The sequence below is a fragment of the Chlorocebus sabaeus genome, chromosome 20, assembly GCF_047675955.1.
Source record: "Chlorocebus sabaeus isolate Y175 chromosome 20, mChlSab1.0.hap1, whole genome shotgun sequence".
In the NCBI taxonomy this organism is placed as follows: domain Eukaryota; kingdom Metazoa; phylum Chordata; class Mammalia; order Primates; family Cercopithecidae; genus Chlorocebus; species Chlorocebus sabaeus.
The window spans coordinates 103,809,397-103,832,234 of NC_132923.1; the positions used below are offsets into that span (position 1 = coordinate 103,809,397).

At 50.3% G+C, this 22,838-nt stretch overlaps 1 protein-coding gene across 5 annotated transcripts in view; it reads right to left on the reverse strand.

Moving 5' to 3' along the window:
• ZNF362 (zinc finger protein 362) overlaps positions 1-22,838 on the reverse strand; it is a 41,806-nt gene that overhangs the window by 3,768 nt on the left and 15,200 nt on the right. For 3 of the 5 annotated variants that reach the window (XM_037996653.2, XM_037996657.2, XM_073007526.1), the window contains 6 exons: positions 18,215-18,278; positions 17,786-18,032; positions 13,940-14,273; positions 12,585-12,809; positions 1,940-2,018; positions 1,653-1,811 (listed from right to left, as the gene is read on the reverse strand). In XM_037996653.2, coding sequence (XP_037852581.1) covers positions 1,653-1,811; positions 1,940-2,018; positions 12,585-12,809; positions 13,940-14,273; positions 17,786-18,032; positions 18,215-18,278 — 1,108 coding nt within the window. Of the gene's footprint in view, positions 1-1,652; positions 1,812-1,939; positions 2,019-12,584; positions 12,810-13,939; positions 14,274-17,785; positions 18,033-18,214; positions 18,279-19,044; positions 19,162-22,838 lie in introns of all 5 variants that reach the window. The other 2 variants (XM_037996661.2, XM_037996659.2) reach the window with 1 other exon arrangement.

Sequence of the window (22,838 nt, forward strand, 5' to 3'; positions counted from 1 at the left end):
GCCCCAGTTATTCTGGAGGTTGAAGCAGGAAGATTCCTTGAGCCCAGGATTTTGATTCCAGACTGGGCAACATAGCAAGACCCCGTCTCTAAAATATACCAAAAAACAAACAAACCAACCAACCTCCCTGACAGTCCCCTCCCTGTGGCTTCCCATTTCACCTCAAAAAATATCCAAACTTTCCTAACAGAGCCGCAAGGCCCCAACTGACCTAATTTCCTTTGAGTTCTTGTAACATGCCAAGTTTGTTCCACCTCAGGGGGTTTGCACTCAGTGTTCCCCTCTGAGGGCATGGAAGCTTCTTTCCCCTCTTTCTCCTCCTCATCCAATTATCCTTCAAGGCTTCATCTAAGTGGTACTCCCCCAGGTGGTCAATCTGGACTCACCCCCCTTCCCAGCTCCATTGAGTCCTCCCTGCTGTCCTTCAAAACACACTTTTATCACAGTGGTTCTCAATTGAGGTGATTTTCCCCCCCAGGGACAAAGAGCCAGGATGAGAACCCAGGAGTGGCAGGGACAGGAGTTCTCAGGGAGGACACAGAGGGGCAGAGTTTCAGGGCCATGCTGTCCCCCAGGATGCAGCACTCCAGAATGCAGGACAGCATGGCCCTGCAGCTCAGCCCCTCTGTGTCCTCCCTGGAGACATTCTGTGGCTGTCACCACTTGGGGAGGGGTTGCTACTGGCATCTAGTGGGTGGAGGCCTGGAACGCTGCTCAAAGCCCTGCCACACACAGGCCAGCGCCTACAGTGGAAAGGTCCAGCCCAAATGTCCATCTGGACTAGGGCCGAGAGGCTCTGCTTTACAGCAGTTACACAATTTCCCATCAAACAATTACGTGTGCACTTGTTTAATACTTGTCTCCAACAGTAGTTCTTAACTTCCCCGGGGAGAAAAAATAGGTCTGTCTGGCTCATCATCCCAATGCCCAAGCACCAGGCAGAAGTGTTTAGTAAAGACTGAGTGAATAAATAATGGTACTAGCTCAGGTTGATTTGGCACCACTTTGCCAGCCAACAGCCCTGTGAGTTCATCCATTTGACAGATGAGGAAACTGAGGCTCAGTGACCTCTATGTTGGGGATATGGGGTCTGTTAACTAGAATATTAAATCGACCAGAAGCCCACACTCAAGCGACTCACCTGGGGGTGAATGGTAGTTCTGGGTGCCGAAAGGCCCTCGTTTGGGGAAATTCCCACCCAGGGATGGGGGCTGAATGCTCTGAGCTTTCTGGGCGGCTCAGGCCTTTCCTGAGATGAGGGTGGCTGTGGACGTCACTGCGCCACCTTGTGGCCGTAATGGTGGTTGCAGCTTCCTGGGTGACAGGAAGGCCCTTCTCTCTCTGTAGCTCTGCAGAACAGGTGAAAAGCCTCCTGCCACTGCCGTGAGTGTTCCAGGGCCTTGGAGACTCAGGCTAAAGGTGAGCAGAAGGCTAGGGGCTTGGCCTGGGGTAGCTGAAACCAGAAGTGGGAAGCAAAAGCCCTGGTTCTGCTCTTCCCTGTGATCTCAGGGAGTCACTTCCCTTCTCTAGGTCTCAATTTCTTTGTCTGGAAAATGGGAAGAGTCAGCACAAATCTAAAGAGGGGAAAGCAGCTGAGGCCTGGAAGAGGAAGTGGCTCCCCTGGGGCAGGGCACAGGCTGACTGGCACTCACCGAGGTGTAGGCCCGCCCACACATGCTGCAGCAGTAGGCCTTGGCGTGCTTGATGGCATGGGCCGAGAGGTGGATCTGCAGGGAGGCGGAGTCCGAGTAGGCCCGGTAGCAGTTGGGACACTTGTAGGGCTTGTCCTTGTTGTGCTGGCGCTGGTGAGACTGTGGGGGCACAGCAGGGGGTCAGGAGAGGAACAGGGCTCCCCTGCCCCACCCCCTTCCCACGCTCCCTCGTGGGGGTGGCGGGGGCACCAGGCCACCTGGTGGGCAGGAGGCAGGCAGGCACTCACCTGGAGGTTGGAGAGCTGAGTGAAAGCCTTCTCACAGCCAGGATGTGGGCACTTGTAGGGTCTGTCGCCTGTGTGGATTCTGCAATGGGCAGCCCAGTAAGGTCGAAGTCCCTGACACACACCCCAAGACCGTTCCAGTCCCCAAGTCCTTACTCTGGCCCCTAAGCCTCTCAGTCCCTACACTGCCCATGCTCCCCAAGGACCAAGAGTGAGCCCAGGCAAGAGCTGGAGACTTCAGCGGCTATGGCTCCTCCTTCATTCTCTGCCCTCTACTGCCAGTCTGACCAGAGCCTCCCGCTTCCCATAGGTCCCTGCTGTCCCCAGCCCACCACTAAAGCCCTGGTAGCAACCCAGTGCAGGCGTTGGAGGGGGCCTGATTTTACTGCCCCTCTCTTTCAAAAACCCCACACTACAGACCACACATTGCAAAGAACACAGATGCACGGCTTTGTCGGGACCTTCCCTGCCCACCCAGCCTCCTTCCCTAAGAAGAAGGAGACATCTCCCTCTAATTGGTCCCAGACACTTATTTCCTGTCCCTACCCTATGTCAGGCACATGTCCGTGACAGCTACATGGTCACCCCAGTAAATGGGAGAATGTGGGACAGCACAACCCTGAAGCTCAGCCCCTCTGTGTCCTTCCTGGGAGTTCCTTCTGTCCCTGCCACTCCTGGATCCTCATCCTGGCTGTTTACCAGCTGGGTGACCTTGGACAAACCACTGAGCATCAGTTTCCTCATCTGCAAAATGGGTATAAAAATACAGTCCCTACCTCATCAGGCTTTGTGAAGATAACATCAGATAATGCATTTAAAAGGTTTAGCCTAGTGTTGCTACAAAGTGAGCACTCAACGTTTGCCAGTTATCATTACTCATTCATTCACATTCATTACATTGGGTACCCACGCCCCAGGCACTGTGCTAGGTATTTGGAATGTATCATGAACAAAACAGACAAAAGCTACTGCCTGGAGGAAATAAGCAACAAGTGTGAAATAAACAAGTAAATCACATGTAGAAGGTAGTAAGTTCTGTGGGAAAAACAAGAAGATGAGGGGACCACGAATGCCGGGAAGAAGGAGTACAGTTTTAAATGGGAGTAAGGGCCTCATGGGGAAGGTGACATTGGGGCAGTGACTTGAGAGCTGATGACCCTATACCTGCCCAACGGCCCAGGTGAGGATGGGGCTGTGGACTGGGCGATGATGTCCACAAATGGAGCTCAGCAGCCTGGCATGCACTAATAGTGGGCTTCCCTGCTTTCTGCACTCATGCCTTTGCACCATCTCCCTGGGTGTGTCTTCAAGCATCTATTTGGGCAAATCCGCTGTACCAAGCAGGTGGGCAATGAAATGCCAGCTGGGCCTGAACCTTGTTTGCCTAATTTGTTGAGGAACAAAAGTGGAGGGGAATATCCAGATTTTACCAAAAGAGTGTCCACTCCTTCTTTCCAAGGCCCCAGCCCCTCTCTCTGACTGGGTTTGCCATCAGCCCATCAACAAATTCATCCAAGAAACTAAAGCCCCTCTGGCCAGCCCCAGTGCTAGACTCAGGGACACAGGGTTGAGTAAGAAACATTCCCTGCTACCAATAAGCCCACTGGCTGCCATTATAAACATTGACAAAGTCCAAATTCCTTATATGTCATTCAAGCCTTCACCAGGTGGTCCAGCGTCCCCTCCCTGCTCGTACGCACCCTATGTCCTGGTCAGAGAATGACTCTTCCCTGCCAGCCATGTCTGATAAGTCTCCACACACCTCTGCTATGTCTGCATCCTCAGCACTGGGACCTCCCCGGCTCTTTGGCCCGGTAAATGTCAGCTCATCCTTCTAGATATGTTGGCGAGTGGGGCTCTGCGGAATCTCCCGAGCGTACTGCTCACCCCACAGGCTTCCAGAGCACATTCCTCACCACAGAGCCAACCCCACTGGACCCTCGAGGCCACCCACACTTCTCTCCCCTGCTATCTGGGGAATCCCGAGGGCAGGGACGGGCCCCAGTCTCAGGATCAAGGCCCAGGGTCTGGCCTTCCACAATAGCTGTGCCAACAGAAGCTGAGCTGATGCAGTTCTGAGCACCCCTGTTCTACCTGCACATTTCTGGGTGTCACGTTTCAGGATCCCACCCCAGGCCGCTGCACCCTGTCTCTACAATGGAAGGACCTTAAGGGTCATCTGGACCAGCTCTGCCTGAGGCCAGCATCCTCTTCACTTCACCCCATCCTCATTCCCTCTAGAGCTGGGGAATTCGTTTAGTTAGGCTCCCCGTCACCTAACCCCTAAGGGTCCCCAGGACTCATGCTGCCTTTGTCTTAAACCCCACAACCTCTTCTCCCCTTGCCCTGAAACCCAGCCACAGTGGCCTTGCACTAGCTCCTCCAGCACTGAGCTCTTTCCCATCTCCAATCCTTTATCCAAGCTGTTCCCTCTACCAGGAACACCTGTCCCTCAGCTAACACCTGGCTAAAACCCAACTCCTGTTCTCAGCATAAAAGTCCCTTCATCAGGGCAGCCTTCCCTGACCCCCTAGACCAGGTCAGGCTCCCTGCGGCCCACCTCACAGGCAACAAAGACATTGGCTTCCCAGAAGTCTCTGCATGGGTACTTATTTTCTCCATGTCTGGTCACTGTGTTCCTTCAGAGGAACTCCCTTGGGCTCATTCCCTACCATCACCCCAGCGCCTGACATGGGCTCAGCACAGACAGGATTCCATAAATAGACACAGACTGAATGAAGGCAAGCAAGTTCTTTCTCTCTGAAGTCGATCATTGACAAGAGAAATAGGTTCCACATCATCAGCGACTTCCGTGCCAGGAGTGTATTTCGTGAGGGTTTGCTGACTGACTGACTGACCAACAGTCCTCCAGCAGACTCGGGTCCTTCCTCAGGAACCAGGCAAGCCCTCTTGACCAGCAAGCTGCCTCTCCGGCCTCCTCCCGTGCAAGTGCAACAAGTGCCCAGCCTCCCGCTGGACTCCCAGCCTCAGCCTCTCCCCACCAGGCCTCAGCACGGCTGAAGCTGCAGGGCTCTGACCTGTTCACAGCCCAGTCTGGCAGCCTCCACGGTCTCCCTCTTTCTCCAGGACAGAGTCCATATCCCCTTCCCCAGCTTGCAAGGCCCTTCACATTCTGGCCTTGGTTTCTAAGGCCTCCTCTTCTTGCCACTGTGCTCCCCGGAGGAACATCTTACCAACCTCCCCCAACACACATGCAGATGCAGCCCCCTAGCAGGCCTCGAGCCTTTGCTCATGCCATTCTTCCTCCAACTGGGAAGGGCTGTGGACCCCTCCGTACTCAACCCAGATGATCCCCCCCAACCTCCACCTCCTACTTCCCTCTCTCAAGGAAGTTTCCACATCTGCCATCCTCCCAGGTCACAGTGGCAGGGGCCTGCCTCTGCCCGCTCCTGTGTCCCTGTGCATGGCACCCAGCATGGGGCTGGCTCAGAAAAAGCTTCAGGGAGCAACTGTTGGATAAGGAAGGACCATGCTGCCTGTTTTGGCCACAAACCTCTTGTCTTCAGTCCCTGAACTTCAAGTCAAGCCTAAGCCCTCAATTCTAACATCAGAATCCTCTCTTTGTAAGGCATCTTCCCATAGGGGAGCACCCAGCCCCAGCGCCCACATCTGTGGTGATAGGAAGTCCACCCTGACTCTAGGTGGTCACTCTTCTTTTCTTTTGAGATGGAGTCTCGCTCTGTCGCCAAGGCTGGAGTGCAGTGGTACAATCTCCACTCACTGCAAGCTCCGCCTCCCCAGTTCAAGCAATTATCCTGCCTCAGCCTCCCAAGTAGCTGGGACTACAGGCCCGTGCCACCGTGCTCAGCTAATTTTTTTGTATTTTTAGTAGACCACTATGGTTCAAGACCATGTCAGCCAGGCTAGTCTCGAACTCCTGACCTCAATAATCCACTCACCTCAGCCTCCCAAAGTGCTGGGATTACAGGCATGAGCCACAGTGCCCGGTTGGTGGTCACTCCTCTTTAGGCAGCTCAAGGAAGCTGAGCTGAAGCTAGTGGCCCTGGACTACGCCCCTCCACCCTCCACTGTCCTAGTCCCACCCAGGGGCTCCAAAGACTTGCTCTGCTCTCTTGCCTGGCACCGCCACCCCCATGTGCTTCTTCTGCCTGATGCCCCAGCCCCTTCCTTCTTTCTGAACTGGGCTGCTCCTTGGTGCACTGCACTCGAATCTTGCTTCTGCCCCCTCTTAGCTGGGTGACCTTGGGCAGGTGACTCTGCCTCCCTGAGCCTCAGGTTCCCCCTCTCTAAAATGGGGATAATAATAAAGAAATTTAAGAATTTAAAGGGTGTTCATAAATATTTTTGCAGTGTTAGTTTTTAATACATTAATTTCTATTTAAGTTAAGCAACTTATGAAAACAGAGGAAATATATTCAGTGTTTCAATAAAATTATTAAGGATTCATGAATTATCACTTTTATTTCTCAGCCATGAGATGGCTTTGGGCATGCCGTGTTTTTTAACTAAAACAATGGCCATAGATATATGAAAGTTAAATATTCCTTGAGAGGATTCTCCCTCTGTGGCATTTTTCAAATTCATTATCTCTTATGAAGAAATAACAAATTCACACTGCACAGGGATTTTATGGATACCCTATATATTAAAACACCTTAAGCAGGACCTGGCACACAGAAGTTCTTTAACAAGGAATAGTTGTCATTGTTATTAGCATTATTATCAGACTTGAAAAAACTAAAATGACACTTTCCTCTGCTGCAATGATCATTAGGCCCGTACATAACATCGCCCTGCCAGGAAAAGAAAAACAAAAACAAAACCACTTTGCACCCTGAATAAACAAACAGACAAATCCAGAGTCACTCTGTCTAGCTCTAGTTCACAAATAGATAGAACTTTCAGCCATTTCCTATAACTGACTAACTTCCTCCCAGAACAATGGTTTGTTTGTTTGTTTGTTTGTTTGTTTGTTTGTTTAGATAGGATCTCTGTCTCCCTGGCTGCAGTGCAGTGGCGCAATCTCAGCTCACTGCAGCCTCTACCTCCTGGGTTCAAGCAATCCCCCCACCTCAGCCTCCTGAGTAGCTGGAACTACAACACATGCTACCACACTCGGCTAACTTTTTAATTTTTTGTAGAGATGGGGGTCTCAATATGTTGCCCAGGCCAGCCTCAGACTCCTGGCCTCAAGCCCAAAACAATGTTATCCCTGACTCCCGCACTGTGATATCTGCCAGTACGGACGACCCTTACACATACACTAACTGCACGAGACAATGCTGGTTTTCTACCATGATCGGACTAACAAGAACAGAAAATGTTCTATTTTCTCTATAAATCCATGTGGTGTTTATTATGTAGAGGACTGATCCTTCTGAAGCCTGGACTTGTGCAATACTTCGCAAGTCCCTCACTTTGCTTGTGCCTTCCTTTCACGCTGCAGGCCCATTAAGATGCTCCAGTGCCACTCAACCGCCTCACTCTGACCGTGCTCCCAAGCACATCCTTCTCAACTCCTAGGGCGTATCTTGCTTGCCCTCTTACTAACTCTACCTCTATTGCTTGACCGGGGCTGGCTCTGTTTTGGACATGACCTTCTTTTATGCCCTTCAATAGTGGCTGTAACATTGGGAAGATGGATTTGATTATATGATCTGATGCCTGATTCTCTGCCAAGGGACAAACAAGTAGGAAAGGGCCTCTTTCAAATAGAGGACAAGGAATCTGGAATCTGGTTGCTTCTTCAGCTTTGGCTTTGTTTGTTTGTCTAGAGAATCCTGGGAGTTCTGGGCATGTGGGACACTTGCCTCTTTGCCACTGAGTTAGGACACATCAGTTTAATTATATGTGCCAGCGCCTAGTGACTTATAAACTATCTTCCAAACTCTGATAGAATCCTCTTTTGTTGTTTGTTTGGTTTCCTGCCATTAGGAACTCAAATTAGTCCAAAAGAGAGAGAGGAGGGGGAAAAAATTGTGCCCTCAGGAATGGAGAATAATCCCTGAGTCAAAGAACATTCTGGCAAAATACTCTCCTCTCCTTCAAAGGCCTGTTAATTTTTTGTTGCTTTTTTTTGGTCATGTTCTTAAATAATATTTTTAAACAAAGTCTACTTCTTGAAGAAAAAAAACAAAACAGAATTCTTCATCATTATTATCACTTGCTCCTGTGTTTATTCGCTTGCCTGTTCCCTCAACTTTGTGCTGTCGCCTTTCTCAGATCCAGGTCCTGGGTTCAGAAAGATAAAACTGCCAAGGTGCAAATGCAAATGCAAATGCTCTTGGCGTTTCCAGATGGCTGCTGGGCAACACCAAAGACTTGCTTCCTTGCTTTACAAAAGGAGGGATGCTTACAATGATTGGGTTTTGTATTCTTCTTTTGTTGTTTTTTGTTTGTTTGTTTTTTGAGACACAGTCTTGCTCTGTCACCCAGGCTGGAGTGCAGTGGTGCAATCTCAGCTCACTGTAACCTCCGCCTCCCAAGTTCAAGTGATTCTCCTGCCTTGGCCTCCTAAGTAGCTGGAATTATAGGCAGCTGCCACCACACCTGGCTAATTTTTGTATTTTTAGTAGAGACAGGGTTTCACCATGTTGACCAGGCTGGTCTCAAACTCCTGACCTCAAGTGATCCATCCACCTTGGCCTCCCAAAGTGCTAGGATAACAGGCGTGAGCCACGGCACCTGGCTTATATTTTTAATTAGCCAAACACTAGAGTGATAGCTGCCCTATGAAGTCTGTAGCATAAGAAAGTTGAGAAAAAGAGAAACTCAACCTCCCTGGGTTAATTTTATACATACATAAACATATAATATGTGTAATATATGTTCTTGTGCACTTTTTAAGATGGACCAAAAAAACCTAATCTAACGCACAGAGGGTGGCATAATAAGCATCAACAAAGACATTTCTTTAAAAAGATTTTGTCTCTAGATTTAAAATGCCCTTAACAATTAGTGATAATGCTTTATGGGATTAAAAGACCCTGAAGATGGGCCAATGTGCTTGCTGCCGATGACATGTTTTTTTTGTTGGTGAGACGCGGTCTTGCTCTGTCACCCACACTGGAGTGCAGTGGCACAATCTTGGCTCACTGCAACCTCTGCCCCCAAGGTCAAGTGATTCTTCTGCCTCAGCCTACCGATTAGATGGGACCACAGGCGTGCACCACCACACTCGGCTAATTTTTGTACTTTCAGTAGAGACAGGGTTTGACCATGTTGGCCAGGTGGTCTCGAACTCCTGACCTCAAGTGATCCACCTGTCTCGGCCTCCCAAAGTGTTGGGATTACAGGCGTGAGCCACCGCGCCAGCCTAACATGTTTTTAATATGAAAAATTGATCATGCATTATACCTTCATAGAGGACTCTATTGTCCTCCATTGTGATATTGTTGATTATTACAATTAACTAACCGGAATCATTTGGTCTAATCAACAGGTCTGATTTTTACCCTCACACTTGCTTAAAGGCCTCTGCTTCGAGCTAGAATAGACAAATGTATACAGGCCGCCACGCTGACATCCTCTTCTTGACCAGACACTGCCAGAGGCCAAGGTGGACTCCAAGAGTCCTTGGTCCAGAAGTAGATAACTTTGAAAGCAGGCTATCTAACCCACGATCAGAGGAACAGGAATTATTCCCCAGGACTGGATGAAACTGCTTTTACCCTTAATGTTCTACTAATGTTCTAATTTTCCAAGTCTTTTTTTTTTTTTTTCTTTAATCTGTCTCTAATCCTCAATTTAGGAGGCTATATTCAATAAACTGGAATAAAATATTCCTAAAATGGTGCCTTCTTCCAACTAACTCTTCAGAATTCTGGGGGTGAGGGTGGGAGGGGGACTATAAAAACCTAACATAGATATGAAATAATAAATCATCAAGGAAATGTTGAAATAATCATTCTACTGAAAACAACAAATGTAATTGGCCTTATCTACAAACCTACTTGGAATAATTGCTAAAAACTCTTCAAAGTATCTTTGCTGAGACCCTTTTCTTTTATGATCATTAGTTCTGTAAACAGGATCTGTAAGAATCCGTCCTCCTTCCTAACAGGATATAATTGGGTAAATCAAATTTGTAACCATGGCTGTGCCAGAAATGTCACATTTAAAGACGAATTTCATTTAATTAGGCATGACAAGTCTGAGAGTAAGAAACAAGGTCTGCACTTCAAAAAGTGGGAATGAGGCCTCTCCGGGCCTCCAGGAAACCAGACTGGACCTGCTCTATGGCTTGTGGAATTTCAGCCTTTAAGGTTATGAAAAGACATAAATCTCTGCACGTCCAGAAACACTGACAAATGAAGATTCTCCAAAAACAGGGTATCCCCCACATTACACGTTGAATAGGCACAATCTGGCAGAGGTGAATTGGATGGTTCTAGGTTCCTGATCTCTAATAATATAAAATTTTTTCACACCGACACACACACACACACACACGCAATTCTGGCCTGGGGGCCTTACAAAGTCTCCTAACAGAGTTAACTCTCAAGCTTTTCTATCGCATGCTTTAATTTTAAGAACCATACAACTGGGAGGACTTTATCAATCAACACCTTGTTACATACATCTCTGTACATAAACCTGGCCAAATCTTTTAAAAATCAAAGTAACAACAAAATCAGAAAATTTCTGAAACAAACTTATGTGGTCAGATTTGTGCCTTGGGAAGCACGGCAACGAGAAAACAGACTGACACCTGGCCCTGCTGCCACTGTACCATTTTATTCTTTTATTTTATTTTTTCTTTTGAGACAGGGTCTCACTCTGTTGCCCAGGCTGGAGTGCAGTGGTGCAACTTGGGCTCACTGAAGCCCCGACCTCCTAGATTCAAGCAATCGATCCTCCCACCTCAGCCTCCCAAGTAGCTGGGACGACAGGCATGCACCATTACTCCCAGCTAATTTTGTATTTTTCTGTAGAGATGGGGTTTTGCCATGTTGCTCGTCTCGAACTCCTGAGCTCAAGTGATCAACCCACCTCAACCTCCCAAAGTGCTAGAATTATAGGCATGAGCCCCTGAGCCCAGCCTGCCACTTGATTCTTACTATCATACTCACACATCATGTCCCAAAGTCAGAGAAACAGACAAGGTAAAACATCTTGCACCCAGGGATAAAGGATTCAAAGACAATGGAGATAAACGAATAAATGACAAAAACAAAAAAAGCAAATAAAAGATAGAGCCCTTCTCATGGTGGCACATGCCTGTAATCCCAGTTACCTGGGAAGCTGAAGAGGCAGAGGTTGCAGTGATCCGAGATCACGACACTGCACTCCAGCCTGGGCAATACAGTGAGACTCTGTCCCCCCACCCCAAAAGAAAAAAAAGAAAAAAGAGCCCTTCTGTATAGTATTGGTCCTCAAAACAGAAAAAACCTTGAGTTCTTTCTGTAAATTACAAACTCCACAAACTCCACAACAAAAAACAGTTTTATCCCTTTCACAATGCTGATATTAGCAAACACGTGACAATGCTCACACAGATGATCTCTCATATGTGAGAAAATGGTGCTGCTTCCCCTCTGAGCAGACAACTGCAATCTGGGTAATCTTTGGCTCGTTTTTAAAAATACCAATGGCATTTTTATTTTGTGAGCCAGTCTTTCTGATGGCTATACCCTCCTGCACAAACTTTTCTTTTTTTTTTTTTTTTTTCTTGAGACAGAGTTTCACTCTTGTCATCCAGGCTGAAGTGCAATGGCGCAATCTCGGCTCACTGCAGCCTCCACCTCCTGGGTTCAAGCGCGTCTCCCGCCTAAGCCTCCTAAGTAGCTGGGATTACAGGTGCCCACCACCACACCCAGCTAATTTTTGTATTTTTAGTAGAGACAGGGTTTCACCACATTGGCCAGGCTGGTCACGAACCCCTGACCTCAGGGGATCCGCCCGCCTCAGCCTCCTAAAGTGCTGGGATTATAGGCGTGAGCCACCGCGCCCAGCCACAAACTTTTCTTAAAGCATTTATAGCTTTGAATCTCCCTTTCACACACTCAACTAGACTGTATGCCCCATGAAGGCAGAGATTTTCATCCGTTTTGTTCCTTGCTGTATCCTCAACATCTAGAATAGTATCTGGCATACAGTAAAAGTTTCTGTAAGTATTTGTTAAACAGATGAATCATATGCTCTGTAAAAACCAGTTATATTTATTCCAAAATATTTAATAATTGCTTATTTTATGCCACAAACTACAGATGTGGAAATGGAGGAGACTGAGCTCTTGCCTTCAAGAACTCCCAGGAGACTGAGTGAGGTGGGCAGATAAACAGATGTGGGCGTGACAGCCTACCACTGCTATGATGGACATGCACAGAGCCCTGTGGGGACACAGAGGTCGGGTCCCTTACCTAGCTAGAGCAATCAGGGAGGGCTTCCTAGAGGAAGCTAGACTGAGCAATGACAAGGGGATGGCCAAAGAAACAGGGAAAAGCGGGAGGAGGGTGTCTCTGGTAAAGGACACAGCATGTACAAAGACACAGAGATGAGAAACAGTGGGGATGGGGTGCAGTAACAACAGCTGAGGCCAGTGAGGTCCTCAAGGGCCGTGACCCTGAGGGCAATGGGCACCTGGAGAAGGTCCTTGCCCTGGCTCCATGTGCCAGGCCACAGGTGCTGAGTTGGGCTGCAGCGAGGCAGCAGGCAGGTCACTCACCTGGTGTGCTGCTGGAGGTGGGAGAGCTGCCGGAAGGACTTATCACAGTAGGAGCAGTGGTAGGGCTTGACGCCCAGGTGGATGCGCAGGTGCTGGGCCAGGTAGGAGGCGTTGGCAAAGGACTTGGAGCAGTGCGGGCACTTGTGGGGCTTGGCCTCTGTGTGCGACTTGGAGTGGATCTGCATCTCTGACTTGGTGAAAAAGGTCAGCGGGCATACCTTACACCTGCAGAGCAAGAGGCAGGTTCACATGCGGGAAGGCCCTCCCAGCCTGTCCATCTCAGGGGAGGTCCTTCCACATCAGAGAGACCTTGCACCTGGGACAGTATTTTCCTGTGAAGAGCCCAAGAAGCACAGGCCCACCTGGGAAAGACAGGGGACAGTCTCCCAGCCTGGGCACCCTTAAATCTGGAGGAGGAAGCTCTTGCCTGGGGGAACATTACAGAGCCGGGGGCATAGGGTTATACCTCATAGGGAAGACAGGCCTGATCCTGGTGAGGCTTTGCCCGGGGCTACATCCCATGGTTCTGGGGAGGAGGCTCTACCACGTGAAGTAGTTCTCAACCAGGCTGCTCATTAGAATCATCTGGGGAGCGTCTAAGAAATACCAACGCCTGCCCCACCCTCCACACTCTCTGCCCTCAAAAAATTAACTCAGAATTCCTGGAGATGCAGCCCTGGCATCTGCATTTTCTGAAAGCTCTTCAGGTGATTCTTTAAAATTCTGGTGGTGGTGGTTGTTGTTTGAGACAGAGTCTCACTCTGTCGCCCAGGTTGGAGTGCAGTGGCCCGATCTCAGCTCACTGCAGCCTCTGCCTCCCGAGTTCAAGTTATTCTCTTGCCTCAGCCTCCTGAGTAGCTGGGATTACAGGGGCGCACCACCAGGCCCGGCTAACTTTGTATTTTTTGTAGAGATGAGGTTTCACCATGCAGGCCAGGCTGGTCTCAAACTCCTGACCGTAGGTGATCCACCCACCTTGGCCTCCCAAAGTGCTGGTATTACAGGCATGAGCCACCGTGCACGGCCTCTTGAGGTGATTCTAAGGTGGCCAGGGTTGAGAACACTGCTTAAAGGGAGGAGGAAACCGACTCTCACAACCCCAGGCTGTGGGGGCGGCTGCCAGGCACGGGCCACACCTAAGGGTCCAAAGATCTATTCCCCTACCCAGCAGCCCTGCCCGAATCGGGACCCGGGATGTGGGTGGGGCTCTCCAGAAGGCCCCGCCCCTCTGGACCCTAGCCCTGCCCCCTCAGCCCAAAGGGTCCGTTTGAGCCCCACTGCTGGGCTCCTGGAGCAGCCCTGGCTCAAGCCCCAGCCCCAAGCCCACTCGGACTTCATCCCGCCAAGACCCCCACCTGTACGTCTTGCCCTCCTTGGCAGTCTCGCCCGAGGCCAGGATGGGGTAGGGGACTACAAGGACAGGCGGACCCCCCGGGTTCTCCGCCTTGATCTTTTTGCGGCCGCGTTCGGACTTGGGGGGGCCAAGCAGGCCATGGCCCTGGATTGTCTTGATGGAGTCCAGGAGAGGGGGGCTGGTGATCCCTGAGATGAGGGTGGGGGACGAGGCGATGAGGCGGCTCTGGCTGGTGGTGGTGGGTGTGGACGGGGTGCTGGTACCCGTGCCTGTGCCTGTGCCCGCGCTCGACTCAGAAGTGCTCACAGCCGGGGTCCGGGTGGACAGCCCCAGACCTGCGAAGACAGGCGGGTGGGGGTAGGGGTGAGGGGAGCTGCAGAGGCCAGCTCGGCTGCCCACCCAGCTACGTGATTTTGGCAGGCGAGCATCCCCTTAACGTTCATAAGTTGTTACCCAGGGGTAACTAAATGAGACCTTGTGCATGTGTAAGATGCCTTAGGCACCTTAAGATTAAATTGAGTTATATAACAGAGGCACTTTGGAAAAATTCAAACTATAGAAAAAGACTGAGGCGCAAAGAAGTTCACTGCTGTCTGACTTATAACAGCAAAATTTTAGAGGCAACTGAAATATGCAACATGAGGAAGGGGTTTGGGAAACAGCGATTAATTGCCTCTACTCAACTGCCCATTGACAAGGAGGTTATGTTTGTTTAAGCAAACTACATATGTATGCACAGAAAAAATAAGTAGGAAAGAATGTGCCAAAATGTGATATGGATGGTAGACTAGGAGTAATTTTTTTTAAAGAAAGAAGCTTAACTGTACTTGATTCGACAATGAGAGTTTTAAAAACTTCTGTAGTAAAAGTTATTCTTTTAAAAATGAGAAGACTAAACACATAATATCAACTGAAGCAGACAAAAAGATGAAAATGGTATCTATTGTGTGGTTCTAACTACGTTTTTTTTTCTTTTAAAAAAAAAGCTAAAAATTTGTGCACTGAAAAAGATAAATGTCAAGTCAGCAGGAGAATGTTTTGTATCACACACTGGTGGTGGGAGCATACATTTGCAAAGCCTTAATGAAGGGTAGTCTGGCAACAGTCATTAAAATTTAAACATGGCCAAGCACAGTGGCTCACACTTGTAATCCCAACACTTTAAGAGGCTGAGGTAGGAGGATTGCTTGAGCCCAGAAGTTGAAGACCAGCCTGGGCAACATGGCAAAACCCTGTCTCTCTACAAAAATCACAAAAATTAGCTGGGTGTGGTGGCATGTGCCTGTAGTCCCAGCTACTAGGGAGGCTGGGGTGGGAGGATCACTTGAGCCCCTGAGGTGGAGGCTTCAGTGAGCCATAATCACGCCACTGCACTCCAGCCTGGGTAACAGGACAAGACCCTATCTCTTAAAAAATAAAAATAATTAATCTAAACAAATTTTAATGTACATAACTTTGGCCGAGTAATTCTACTTCTAGAAATTTACAATAAAGAAATATTCCCACATGAGCACAAAGACATGTATACAAGTCCATACAAAACTGTGATCAGATAAAATTGAACACAACCTGTTTGTCCTCAGCATGAGCTTTGTAAAGAGCTGTGGTCCACTCTCATTAGGGAGAACTGCACAGCCACTAAAACAAGATCGATGTGATGCAGTGACAGAGAGAGAAGGTCGAAATGTGCTGTCAGGTGAAAAAAGCTAATCGCAGACATAGGAGGTCATCTATTTTAAAGAACACACACTCAAACTACATATGTAGTTTGGACAAGATATATGTGCATATGTAAACGCACAGGAATAGATCTGAGAAGAGACACATCAAACTGCTAATTGTGGTTCTCTCTAGGGAAAGAGAAGAATTTTTTGGTAAAGGAGATTTTCCTACTTTGTCTATCTGATTCTATATTATTTGAATCTTTTACCTGGTGAATTTATCCATTTTTAACATCTGTGATTAAAGGACAAAATAAAATAAATTATAAACATGAAAATTCTCACAATAGTAGGATTAAGGCTATTTTTTCTCCTTTCAGCTTATTGGCAATTTCCAAATTTTCTATAATGACTATGTATTACTTTTATAATAAAAAGTGGACTATATATGTTTATGACAGAATGGTGAGTAGGAAAAGCAAGTTAAAACCATGGGTACAGCCCTACCACAAGCTCAGCAAAACACACACGAATATTGAAAAACAAAAAATATGGCAAAGGAAGGAAATGGACCAAGAGCCTCTCTGAGCTGCTGGGGTGGGAGCTGGGGATTATGAATGATTTTTTTGTTGCTAGTTTCTCTTTTTTCCAAATCTCCCTTAATATGCTTATATTACTTTTTTAATATTACTTTTATAATGAAAAAAATAAATTTAATAAAATCATAGTAACAGGGTGCAGAGTGCGGCTGGGGCCTGGATAGGTTTACCAGGCCCTGTAATTCTTGGGTGACTCTGGGAAAAGGCAGGAGAGAAGGAAAGAGGCAGAATCACCTGGCTGGCAGCAGAGGCAACAGGGGAGGAACAAAGGCCCAGCCACTGTGGTCTCCCAAGAAAGCCCATCCACCAGGCTCCAAGGAGGGCCTCCGGTGGCTCCAGCCCCTTGACATTACCCCAGGATGTCCCCCTGGCACCCCAGCCTCAACCTATCCAAGGCTTAGCTCACATCTTTCCCCAACCCTGTTCCTTCTCCAGGGATTTCATCACAACGGCAGTGGCCCAGGAGTCTCCCTCACCTCCTGCCTCCTCTCACACTCCTACACCCTGTCCTCTCATCTCCCACCATGTATCTCAGATCTGTCCACTTCTCTCTATTCCCACTACCACCGCATTGCCCAGGTCACCACACTCCTGAAGATCTCCCTGCTTCCATGCTTACCCCCTGACAACTTCTTCTCCACCTAGCAGCCAGACTCCGTTTTCTCAACCCATATCTGAGTGTTTCCTCCCCTACTTAAAAACCTTCAGTGGTTCCCCACTGCCCAAGGGTCAAGTCCAAACTGCTCTGTGGCCTACAGGGCCCCTCTTAATCTGGTCTCTGCTTCCTCGAAGCCTCAGCAGAACTGAGCATCAAAACAGAGTGAAGACACGGGCTCTGGAGCCACACTGCTGGCCTCTGCCTCTTACTAGCTGTAAACCGTGGTTGCACATGGCTTTACCTTTCTCTGCCTCAGTTTCCTCGTCTGTTGAATAGAGACATTAAGGTGAATTGCATGAAACTGCTGTTTTTCTAAGTCAAAACGGTCCAGTGTTCCACCTAATACCAACAGCACACACCTCATAGGCTGCTGGGAGTACAATGAACACTGGTGAACAGACACGGGCGCTCGACTGCAGCTAGCTGCCACCATCACCATCATCATCACCATCTTCTAGGTCTTCCCACCCCAGAGGGTCTGTCCTTCTCTTGCTTCCTACACACATACTCCCTCCGCATGTGCGGTTCCCTCTTCCTGATTTCCCTGGTTTGCTGCCAACCTTTCCTTGCGTCTCGGCTCTTACCCCTCAAATCTGGTTGTTCTCTGGGTTCCCAAAGAATCTCAGGATTTCCAAAGTTCTATACTGGAAACCTAACTTTCCTGGTGAGCCCCATGGGACAGTGACCCCCTCCTGTTGTGTCCACTGCGGGGAGAAGGGTCCTTCCAGTACAGGGTCGTTGGAACTCCGGTGCTGTGGCTCGTCGGGGCCATCCCCGCCACCCCAAGCTTTGCGCCCTACCCCTAGGCCCTGCCCACCCTGCTCTCACCTAGCAGGGTCCCATCCTCACCAAGTCCCTTCTACGCCCGCCCCCTCCCACCCAGTCCTCCCCGGCCCCGCCCACTCGCCGGCCCCGCCCGCGCCGCCTACCTGTGACGGTGCTGGTGGCCGGCCGCGCGTGCAGCGCCACGTCGGGCTGCGGCACCGCCTGCGGATGCAGCCCCGGCACCTGCTGCAGCTTGGGCAGCGACATGACGGCCTGGCTGCTCTCCGCGGGCGCCGGCGGCACTAGCAGCGGCTGCTGCGAAGAGGCCGACGTGGGCGGCAGGTGAGGCGGCCTGATCTTCTCCGCCATCAGCTGCTCCTTGATCTTGTTAATCAGGACCAGGTTGTCCAGCTGCGGGCGTAAGACAACGGGCTGAGGAGGTCTGGACCGCGTCCCGTGCCTTCCCCAGGCCCGCTGGTCCACCCGCACCCCTCGCTCCTCACCCTCGCCCCACAAGGCACAGCCAAAACCCAGGGCGAAGCGAAGCAGCTCCAAGGAGGGTAGGGCATCCGGAGGGGCGACGTCAGTCTTACCTGGCTGGGCATGGTGGGAGGAGGGGGCCAGAAGTAGGGGTTGTTAAATCGAGGCTCGGCCATCCTGCAGGAAGAGAGCGACTGTCACCGGGAAGAGAGCCCTCCCCACGGCCTGGGGCGAGCACCCCTTAGCTGCGCCCACTCGAGTCGGGGCCAGTGTCTGGGATCCATGTCCCCATGGGTCCCCCAGCCTCACACACAGCAGGCCTCCCACCTGGCCCAGGGAGTCACATCTCCAGGCTGAAAAACCTGGAATTGAGTGACAGCCCCCCCCCCCCCCGCTTAGTGGGCCCCACAGGGCAAACGTCACATCCAGACTGGAGTACTCTCGACCAGCTCCCACTCCTGTCACCCCAATGCTGGCCAACCAATCTCCATCCCCCAGGAGGGCCCCAGGCTGCTGTGCCAACCCCATGCGTTCCACACAGAAGGGCCCCCGAGTCCAGAGACAAACTGGGGTGGACTGGAGCAAATTTGTAAATGCCCATCCCTGATCCCTGCCCTTCTGCCCCCTGTCCCCTTGAGTACAGACATCCTTCTCAAAATCAGGGGGCAACATGGGGTCACCAGATATAGCCTTTCTGAGGGGCAGTTTGGCAGGACAATTTACAGTGACCCAAATGATTATTGCCTTTTGACTCAAGAAATTGTACTTCTGAAAAGTTATCTTCAAGAAACAGGCCACGTGTGGTTGTTCAATGCCACGTGCAACACCCGGCCTACAAGGATGTGGATGAGAACGCTGTGGTCACGGAGGGGCCGAAGAGGCCTGAAGCTAGGGCAGTCTGGGGCTCTTTGGTAAAAGTGTGTGACAGACTGGTGGCCCTCACCTCTGGCAAGTTCCATGGCAGGCCTGTGCGGTTAGAAGGCCTTTTCAACCAGGGCAGTATGAAGGATGGGCCTTCAGGGCTATCTCAGTCTTCCAGAAGGTTTGTCTTCCTGCGACCCTAGAGTAAGTCAAGAAGTGACTTACAGGGACCATGCCTCACAGAGGGTTTCCATTAAGCCTTGCTCCCTGTCAAGTTTCTCTTATCTCTCTTTTATGGAAATCACTTGCCTAACTGGTATCGTTGCTTAAATGAAATTGTTTATTTTGACAGGAAAGACCAAAATGAAGCACTTTCAACCTCTTTTCCTCATCCTATGAGCTTGAAAAGCCCCTATGGGAATGGTAGCTGTAAGGTTTCGAGAGAAAACCCTCGATAAGGACACGATCTAATCTCAATATTTTAAGAAAGAAATTTTAGATGAATTATCTCTTGTGATCTTTACTTGAAAGTAGGCACAAAAGGTATTATTATACCATTTTATCAGTGAAGAAACTGAGGCTCAGAGAGAAGGGAAGGAGGAAACCTGTCCAAGGCCACAAGGCGAAGGTGCCACAGTCAAAACTAGAAATCAGATTTGCTCAAGCTGGTTCCTCTGGAGAATTTGCTTTGCAAACCCTAGTCTTTGGTAGAGCAAATGCCCATATGCAAATGGCTCAATATCTATAGGCAAACGTCCTTACCCCTCACTCCCAGCCTGAGGGCCAGTTTGGGTCGGAGCACCCTCCTGAGGCAGCTGGAGCAGCTCCTGCCCTCCATCAGCCCTCCTGCTCCTCCACCCACAGGCACCAAGATGCCCTTCCCTCTGCCCACCCATCCCTTACAGCCCAACACAAGAAGTACTTCCTGCCTGGAGTTCTCCCTGAATGCTCCAGACCCCTGGGACTTCTCCTTTCCCAGAACAAACTCAAAACAATAATTACAGTGAGGAGGCTGCAAGTTACCAAGTGCCTCTCTTGTGCCAGGCACAATGACACTGAAAGGCAGGTAGGTACTCTTATCATTCCCATTTTACAACTCAGGACACTGAATTCAGAGAGGTGGAGTGACTTATTCAAGGTCACACAGCAAGTAAGCAGAGAACTGAGATTCCCACTCTAATCCGCCTGACTCCAAAGTCTAGTTCATCAGTCCCTTACCTATTCAGGGGAACGACAAAGCATCCTGATCACAGGCTTGTGAATAAGCCCTACCTTAGGATGACATGGCTAAGACTCCACAGGTGAGCACCTGCTCACACAGCAGTCTCAGGACCTGTCCCAACCCTGCTGTTGTCCACAGGGAGAAATGTGGAGGCGACTGAGATGTAAAGCCAGGGTAAAGAGGCTCCACGGCTAGGGGCAGGGAGCATGGACATTGGATACACCTGTCTTGTTCATCTGGGTCTCCCCAGCACCGAGGCCCAAAGGTTATCAATAATGTGAGTTGCATAATGAAATGAATAAATGAAGTAATAATAATCAGAATGATTTTAAAGACAATCTCATACAATTATCTAGCACTGCTCACAGTTTACAAAGCTCTTCCGTGCCCACCAGCATTCTCATTAGAACCTCAGGAGGATGGCAAGCAAGGAAGAATTTTCACTCTCATTTCACGGAGGAAGAAACGAGGGCACCAGGAGGGAGGCACCTTGCTCAGGCCACGTGCATGAGAAACAGGAAGCAGCACGGTGCTGTGATGCTGGATGCTAGCTCTCTAAGCCTCAGGTTTCCTCCTCTGTAAAATAGGGTGAAACAGGCTACCTTGCCTCACTCCGGCCCTGGCCCAGGACTCTGCCCACTGCACCTCGCTGCTTCTCAGACAGTTCTGGGAGATCCGTCTTCTCCTCCTCTTCAGTTCAGTTCAGTGCCAAGTTCAGAGCCACTATACTGGTCAGGGGGCCATGGGAAGAGGGGGCCTTGCCCAGGGTACCACAGCTGGCATAGAACATCCTCTCTGCCACTTATCAGACCCCTGGTCAGGCAGGGGCCACCCCTCACCCTAGTTGGGCCCCAGATCACTTCATCTGATCCACACCACCTCTGCCTGATTTCTCTGCATCATTTTCTGGCTGGTTCTAAGTAATGATTCAGTCAGTGACCCTAGTCCTGGTGTCCACCTACTGTGTGACAGGCACAGGGAAGACAGGGCAGGGGCCAAATATTTCCTGAGCTCTTCCTGCGTGTCACACGCATTGCATCTCATGTGAGACTCCCAACATGCCTTTGAGGTGGGTATCCCCTGTGCAGCCCTGGGACCTGGACAAGAGGGTGGGCCCTGGCGAGAGGTGAAGGAGGAAGGTAGCCAGGGCCAGGCCAAGCCATTCAGATCTTGCCTAAGGGAGGGTCTTGAAGCCAGAAAGAGATATGGTCAGATGTGTGTTCAGGACAGAGGGACAAGGCAGAAGGACATTCTTGGAAGAGGTCACAGCTTGAGCAAAGGCATGGAGATGTGAAAGCACAAGGCAGGCTTGGGATGGCGAACAGCACCCACGGGCACCAAAGCGAGCTGCAGAGCAGAGAGGTGGGGAGACACAGGGCACTGAATGCCACGCTAAGATGTTGGGTTGGAATGCTGATGGTGAGAAGGCGGCAGGAAGCATGCTGGGCCGGGGGAGCAGTGACGCGGAGCGGACTATCTGAGGACCTGGTGAGGGCTGGGGGTGGAGACAGAGCAGCCACCCGGGGGTTGAGTGTGCATGCTAGAATGGGCAGAGGAAACACGCTGGTGGCCAGGCCTCAAGCACGACAAAAGCCAAGACTCTCTACTGTCAGCCCCAAGACACAGGGCTGATCCTTGCAGGGGTGCAAAAGTCATTTTGTTTCTCTTATTCTAAAAGGTGAAAAACAGCAGATGGACAGATGAATGAAACACCCCTTCCAAAATACGGCCTGCTGATGGCAGCTGGCCCATCTATCAATCTGTCCATCCATTCATACTGGACAAATCCTCTGGGCCAAACTGGGACCAGTGCAGGGGAGCCTTAGCCAACTGGAAAGAACTTGGCCCTCCCCGAGCCCCAGGCTAAATGGAGGAAGCAGACAAGTGGCCCACAAGCTTCTGCAAAGAACTCTGACCTATGAGACCACCTACACAGCACAGTAGCCGCCCTGAGGTCAAAGCTTATGGGCCACCTTCCAGTCCTGTCCTCCATGGCCTCCCTGCCACCTGACCCTCAGAGAAGGCCTGTGTGCCATGACACCTGGCTCCTCACTTTCTCAGCCTCCTTTATAGTCCCTAGCCTCTCTTCCCCACCAATTCAGCTCCTCAGGATAGAGTAGGAACCCCCTCTCTCCCACCAGCCTCAGTTCCTGGGTGGCCCAACCATTTTAGAATCTAAAGACCAGCCAAGCCCGAAGACCCCACCTCCAGCCAGGCCTCTCCCTCACAGTCCCTTTGGCCAACTCCTGGGCTGCTCAGACTCTGCGGGCCTGAGCTAGACTTGGTCTTTCCCTATGCCATGCCCCTGGTCTGGTCATCCCCAGCTCACAGTAGGACATCCCCATCTACCCAGATGCTCCTGCAGATACACAGTGATCTACCGCACATCTGCCCAGATGCTCCTGCAGACACACAGTGATCTACCGCACATCTGCCCAGATGCTCCTGCAGACACACAGTGATCTACCGCACATCTGCCCAGATGCTCCTGCAGACACACAGTGATCTACCGCACATCTGCCCAGATGCTCCTGCAGACACACAGTGATCTACCGCACATCTGCCCAGATGCTCCTGCAGACACACAGTGATCTACCACACTTGCCCTCCCTCCCCACCCACCTCAGACCCATCTCAGCCATGTCCTCAGGATT